At 55.8% G+C, this 7060-nt stretch overlaps 1 protein-coding gene across 1 annotated transcript; it reads left to right on the forward strand.

Annotated features, from left to right (window-relative positions):
* The first annotated feature begins 2748 nt into the window (after nt 1-2748).
* On the forward strand, nt 2749-6780 carry LYPD3 (LY6/PLAUR domain containing 3). Its single transcript, XM_045531556.1, has 5 exons — nt 2749-2948; nt 3444-3575; nt 4048-4218; nt 4468-4629; nt 5764-6780. Exons 1-5 carry the CDS (start codon nt 2867-2869, stop codon nt 6261-6263), a joined length of 1047 nt encoding a protein of 348 aa, XP_045387512.1. The 5' UTR covers nt 2749-2866; the 3' UTR covers nt 6264-6780.
* The last annotated feature ends 280 nt before the right edge of the window (nt 6781-7060 follow it).

Genomic DNA, 7060 nt, shown 5'->3' on the forward strand with positions numbered 1-7060 from the left:
TAATGGTAGGTTCTCAAGGCAGACTGCCTGGGTTCGAATACTGCCTCCATCCCTTCCTAGCTGTGTGGCCCTGGGCAAGCTGTTAAGCTTCTCCCTGCCTCGATTTCCCCATTTGCAAATTGACTATCTCAGAAATGTCTCATAGGACTGTTGTGTGTAAAGGGTGTGGAAAAGAGCCCGGCGCATGGGAAGCACTGAATAAACGTGCTTTTGTCATTGTCTTCGTTTATAGAGGAGGTCTCTGCATATCAAAGAATGGAAGACACTTTGCTCAAGGTCACACAGCAGACCAGGACCTGATTTGGGGTTCAAACCCAAGTCCGTCTGGCTCCCAAACTAAGGGCCTTTGCAAAATATCATCTCAGGCCTAAGAACAGGCTCTGACCCTGGCAGGTGGCCTGGAGACTTTAGAGACAGCCCTGGATTCAAATCCCAGTTCTACCCCTTCCAGGCCTCTCCCAACCTCAGTTTCCTCATCTGTGAAATGGGGCTTGGTCTTCTCTTTGCAGAGCTGTCACGACAATCAGACAGGAGTCAAAGAAAGTGCTAAGCACAGAGTAGGTGTTCAATAAATCATACTACCTTAACGATGAGGATTACAAGAGGCAATTCATGCCCCATGTTCAAAGAAGTTTCTGGCACATAGCAAACACTGAATACATAGTATTCATTAGGATTACTGTCATGATGTGGTTTATGGCAAGAACTATCTGGAATCATCTTGGAAACCGCCCACTGCCTCTTCCCTCACATTTGATCCATCAGTAATTTCTACCACTTCTTCCTCCTAAAATATTTTAGATCTTGCCACGTTTCACCTTGCCCTTCCTACCACCCCAGGCCAAGGCACATCACTGCTTGCCTGTGTCAATGGTCTCCACCTGTGGTCAAGTGAGTTGGATTTCTTGTTCCTTGCAAGGAGGGAGAATGCACATCCTGGGGGGGACTGTGGGGTGTCTCAGTAAAGGGGCGTTAGAAAAGACTTATTTTAGGATTTGGGCTCGTGTGTGGTGATTCTGGGGCTGGTGCAAGGAAGTGGGGCTTTGCCCTGGATCGGATACTGTCACGAAGTAGGGCTAATACTGTGATTGGGTATTGTCATAAATCCTATTTATGAGGTAGGAGAAACCAGGCAAGGTTAAAGTTGCAATGTATACATAATATAAGCAGCCACTTATGTTAGCCAGTATATGAGGATGCTTAGTCATTTTGTGGTTTGCACAATGATCTTGTTTGTGTCTGTGTCCAGACCTGATTATGGAGTGGTCCTGATTTTGTCTTGATCCTTCGCCGTCACAATGTGGCCTTGCTGGATGTTGGTGCTCTGTGACATTATTTATGAACAGTCAGACTCTGTGTGTGCCAGGCCAACTCCCGGTGGTCACGGGTGACTTTTCTCTCTCTTATCTGGAAAACTGCCCAGCTCCCTCATTGGCCTCCCAGCCTTCTCTCTAGCTCCTTCTGGAGTCCTTTTCCTTTTTTATGCAGAGGCCACAGTGACTTGTGTCCTTGTTTTTATTGAAGAATAATGTACATCCAGTGAAGTGCTAAGAGTACACATCTGCACACACGTGTAGCTACCACCCAGATGAAGATAGTGGGGGCCCCTCCCTGTTGCTCCTTTGGGGCAGTGCCCTCCCGAAGGTACACCTGTCCTGACTTCTGTCACCACTGGTTAGTTCTGTCTGTCCTAGAACTTCATGTAAATGGAGTTACACAGTATGTTCTGTTTGGCTTAATGCTTCTTTAGCTCAACACCAAGCTTTTGAGATTCGTCTGTGTTGCTGCATATCCCAGTCTTGGGCTCTTCCCCATGGCCGTGTGGTATTCCACTGGATGAGTGAACCACTCTTCCTTTTTCCATTCACTTCTCTCTTTTTCCTTAGCAGCTGCTGATCCATCCACATCTTGATGGATATTTGTACTATTTCTCAATTTGATCATATGAAGAAGCAAATCTGATCATGTTCCCCAGTTGATTGAGATCCCCTCAATGTCTCTCCAGTCTTCTCAGAATTAGTCAAAATCTCTTCTCAGGGCCTGCAGTGCCCCGAACAGTCTGGCCTCCCGCCTGATCTTCTGCCTCGGTTTCCATGATTGCTTCCTGGGCCCTCTGAGCTCCGAGTATGTTGCTCTCCTCTCCGTGTCTGCATGGTCCGTGCTGCCCCCCACCTCTAGGCCTCTGCACGCACTGCTCCCTCTGCTCGTAGTGTGCTTTAGCCCCTCTCTGACCCGCTCCACCTGGCTAAATCCTGCGTGTCTTTGAGGTCACGTCTCAGATTACCTTCTCCGAGAAGCCTTCACTGACCAGCCCCTACTTCTAGACTCCACACCTCCTGGAGCTCCCTACACTTCCTTCATAGTCCTAGTCTCCGTTGTAAATAACAATTTGTATGATTATTTGAATAACATCCGTCTCTCCCATCGCGCTGTGAGTTGTGCAAAGACAGGCACTGGTTCAGTCTTAACCTCCAGCGTCACCCAGAGCAAAGACAGGCACACTGTAGATGCTCATTAAACAGTCACTGAATGCAGAATGTTGGCTAGCCCCTGTCTGTCTTTGAGCCCCAGTACTCTCTGCCCCCACCCCGACTCCCCAAGCACACACAGACTTTCTCCCATGCACTGTCAGGGAGCCTCGACTCCCGCCCTTTCCCTCCTTGGCAACTGCACAGGGCAGGGGCTGCTCTCCCTCTGGGTGACGCATCGAGGGGCGGAGCCCCGCCCCACAGCGGACGCTGAGTTGGCCCGGTTGGGCAAGGCCAGGGTTGCCCGAGGGTAGGTTACTCATCCTGGGCTCAGGTAAGAGGGCCCGGGCTGGGAGGCGGCACACCCAGGGGGGACGCCGAGGGAGCAGGACGGAGCCATGGCCCCCGCCAGGAAAGCAGGTACCCAGGCAGTGATCTGGGCTACAGGTTGGCTGCTGCTGCCGCTGCTGCTTCACCAAGGTGGGTCTGCTGCCAGGAGGCGGCGGAGGGGGCAGAGTGGGGGCTTTTAGGGAGGAGGCTGCCCCAACCCCTTACAGAAAGGGCTATGGGAAGGATCTCCCACTATAGGCAGAGAGGACTGTGGAGAAAGTTCCCCTGTCCTGGGCAGGGGGGCTATGGGCAGAGTTCTCCCATTCTGAGCAGAGAACCGTGAGAAGATATCCTCCCTCCCTACCCTGGCATGAGGGGCTCCATGGCAGGGATCGGCTACGAGGGGCTCACAGGCTGTGGGAAGGATGCTCCCATCACAGGCATCAGGGCACGGAGGAAAAGGGTCCAGTGTATCTCGTGTCCCGAGATGCGTGGGAAGGTTTTCCCTACTTCTGCCCTGGAAAAGTGTGTGCAATAGGATTGTCTCATCCCGGGGACGGAGGGCGTGGGAAGGACCATTTCTCTGCTAGGGGAGGAGGCTTTGCCCAGGATCGCTCGGTTCTACCCGGGACTCCGCGCCCGCAGGAGCGCAGGCCCTGGAGTGCCACAGCTGCGTACAGAAGGCAGATGACGGATGCTCCCCGCACAAGATGAAGACGGTGAAGTGCGCGCCGGGCGTGGACGTCTGCACAGAGGCCGTGGGGGCAGTGGAGACCAGTGAGTGGGACCCCTGGGCCAGCGTACCCCTCCAGCTCCTGCAGCCCAGCCCCGCCTTCTTACAGTCCTCTCTGAATCCGGCCACACCCCTTTAAGGTGGTTCCATCCCTCCCTTCCAGCCTGGCCTCGACCCTTCAACACAGCCTCGCCCCTCGGTGCGGGCCTGGCCTTCTCTAGCGGGGATCGGAGGGGTTCTGGGCTGGGGCGAGGGCACATCCTATCCACCTTTTCTGCTCCACCACGGAGACCTCCCTATCCCTGGGTACCAGCCGGTCGGTCCCCTGGGACGGAGCTCTTGGAGGTTCACACTCCATGACCCCGCCCTCTGTCCTTCTGCGGTTCTTTCCCCTCGGATCTGACCTTTCAGGGGCCCCCGCCCGCGGAGCCCAGCCTGTCTGTTCCCCAGTATTGTCCCATTCGAGGCCCCGCCCCAGGCCCCGTCCCTCTGACCCCGCCCCCCTGCTCCCCACAGTCCACGGACAATTCTCAGTGGCAGTACGAGGTTGCGGTTCGGGACTCCCTGGCAAGAATGACCGCGGACTGGACCTGCACGGGCTTCTGGCCTTCATCCAGCTGCATCAGTGCGCGCAGGACCGCTGCAACTCCAAGCTCAACCTCACCTCTCGCTCGCTCGACCCAGCAGGTCCGTGGGGGCGGGCCCAGGGCGGAGCTACAGCCTGGGGGCGGGGTCACGCTCCAGGTGGGCGGGACCAAGAGGCAGCAGGCGGGGCTTCATTGCTGGAGGCAAGGGGAGGTTGCACGCTGGGGGCAGGGCTATGAGCCAGTGGGCGGAGTTACCGAGGGAGCTCGGCCACGCCCTGGGGCGGGGCTAGAGGCCGAGCCGCTGTTCCTGAGTCCTCTGACCCCTTCCCTTCCTCGCTGTCCCCCGCAGGCAATGAGAGCGCGTACGAGCACAACGGCGCCGAGTGCTACAGCTGCGTGGGGCTGAGCCGCGAGGCGTGCCAGGGGACGGCGCCGCCCGTGGTGAGGTGCTACAACGCCGGTGACCGCGTCTACAAAGGCTGCTTTGATGGCAACGTCACCTTGACAGCAGGTGAGCGAGCCCCGGAGCACCGGCCCTACAGGAATTGTGGTTGCCTTTCTGAGGCGTCCTCGGCGGTCGGGAGCCCTTTACCCGTAGGATCCCCGGCGTCCGACGCATTCTGGGAACTGCAGGCTAAGTGTCTGGTAGAGCTTCGATCCCCAACCCCGGGCCATGGCCTGGTGCTGGTCCCTGGCTCCGCCTCCCCCTTCCTCGCCCCCCACCCTGCCCCCAGTCCCTGGAAAAATTGTCTCCCAAGGGCCGCACAGCAGGAGCTGAGTGGCAGGCGAGCAACGCAGCTCTGCTCCCCGTGGCTCGCATCACCGCCTGAGCTCCGCCTCCCACTCCCTGTCCCTCCAACTCCCCTTCCATGGAAAAATTGTCTGCCATGAAACCGGTCTCTGGTGCCAAAAAGGCTGGGGACCGCTGTTGTAGAGCATCATGGGAAATGCAGTCTCTTCCCCCAATATAGCATGGGGATATTGAGGGATATTGCTTTTGTCCCAGAGTTTTTTGGGGGGAGGAAATGAAAAACAGGAGGATGTGCCATGGGAAATGTATTTAAGCCTCTAAGCTCCTACCCAGGCACGGAGAGGAATCTAGTTCTGAGTCCTTAAAACTCGAGGGGTCCCCACCTGTTCCCGAGTATTAGGAGAGAGGTGGTTCCTGGCCCCTACCTCAGGGAACCAGGGGAGAAGTTCTTCAAACCCCATCCTCTGCCAGGTGAACTATGGGAGATGTAGTGACTCTCAGACTAAATTTTGGTGGGGACATTGGGGGGGGGAGAGGTGGGGGAAAACGGTGAGAGGGATGTAGGGGAAGGTTGTTTTGCCATTTGGTCTTGTGAGAAGTGTGTTCCAGACCAAGACTTTGTACCAAGACACACTTGTAGTTCAGCCTGCACAATTTTCCCTCTCAAAGCACCATGGGAAATATGGTCTACCAAATGCCAAAGACAGTGTGTCTGTTTCTCAGACTGGGGCCTGAGTTGAGATTTGGATTAACAGATGCAGAGCCCCTCTGTCCCCCTCTGTCCATTTTGGGGGTTCTCTGCTCTTGTCTTCCCCTCATGCCCCTAAGTTTCAATCTGACTATGCCAACTTCCTTCCCTCCAACCACTGACCTATCTGTGTCTCCCTCCTGCAGCTAATGTGACCGTATCCTTGCCTGTCCGGGGCTGTGTCCAGGATGAGTTATGCACCCGGGATGGGGTGACAGGCCCGGGGTTCATGCTCAGTGGCTCCTGCTGCCAGGGGTCCCGCTGTAACTCCGATCTCCGCAACAAGACCTACTTCTCATCTGGAATACCACCCCTTGTGCTTATGCCCCCTCCAAAGCCCACCACTGTGGCCTCAACCACTTCTGTCACCACTTCCACCCAGGCGCCAACTACCTCCACCTCCACCACCAAACCCACCTCTGCCCCAACCAGCCAGACCCTTCCAAAGGAAGGAGAGCTTGAGGGCTCAAGGAAAGAGGAGTCCAGCTTGGCTGGAGGTGCCGTTGTCCACCAGGACCGCAGTAATTTGGGGCAGTATCCCACAAAAGACGGGAGCCAAGAGCAGCTCCCTAATAAAGGCTCTGCAGCTCCCGTGGCTGGGTTGGTGGCTCTACTGTTGGCCGTGGCCGCTGGTGTCCTACTATGAGCTTCTCCACCTGGAAGCTTCCCTCTCACCTACTCCCCTGGCCTTGGGCCCCCCCTCTTCCCATGACTTCCCTTTCCCACCACTGGACTGGGCTGGCCCAGCCACTAGTCTTCCGTCCGATGTCTCCTAGTATCCCCAGCTTCTGCTGCACTGGTTTGCGGCTTCGGGAAATAAAGTTACTATTGTATATATCCTGCTGGGGTGTTCTAGCTTTTTGAGGGCAGCAACTGTACCCCCCTCATCCTTGTCTCCCCTGGACCCTTCATGATGCCTAGGACAGCGTGAGGAAAGTCAGCTGTCACAGGAAAAGTGGGAGACAGGATGACAAGCTTCCCTTACTTTCTCGGGCCAGCCTGGAATGTGGGGGTGGGCGCGGTGCTGGTCCCCCCAACTCCTGGGAGTCGGTTCCTCCGTCTTCCTTACTAGACTGTGAGCTCCTCCAGGGCAGGGACTGTGCCTTATGCCTCTGTGTGATTAGTTTTCTGGCACATAAAGGCTTCAATAAAGACTTAATTGCTTTGTATATTGACTTAAAGGAGTAATTTTCACCTCATTTCTCACAATAACCCCTTGAAGCTGAGCTAGGGCGGGCATGCCGAGGCCTTTAACAGAGTGGAGGAGCTGAGACCTAGGGCCACAGCCCTGGGGGACATTGGGGTTGATCTCCCTTAAATTCCCAGGGTCTAGGCAGCTTGTGGGTGGTCCAGCGGATGAAGGGGAGATGGGTGAAACCATTAAGCAGCATGGAGGAGTGTGTGGGGCTTTTAGCAATGCTAAAGAGCACAGGCAGGCTGTGT

Source organism: Lemur catta, chromosome 19 (assembly GCF_020740605.2).
Source record: "Lemur catta isolate mLemCat1 chromosome 19, mLemCat1.pri, whole genome shotgun sequence".
NCBI lineage: Eukaryota > Metazoa > Chordata > Mammalia > Primates > Lemuridae > Lemur > Lemur catta.

Excerpts from the sequence above, each read along its gene's own strand:
- LYPD3 (XM_045531556.1), top strand. The coding sequence starts at position 2,867 with ATGGCCCCCGCCAGGAAAGCAGGTACCCAGGCAGTGATCTGGGCTACA. Across the intron at positions 2,949-3,443 it reads GCCGCTGCTGCTTCACCAAG|GAGCGCAGGCCCTGGAGTGC; the intron begins GTGGGTCTGCTG and ends CCGCGCCCGCAG. Across the intron at positions 3,576-4,047 it reads CGTGGGGGCAGTGGAGACCA|TCCACGGACAATTCTCAGTG; the intron begins GTGAGTGGGACC and ends TGCTCCCCACAG.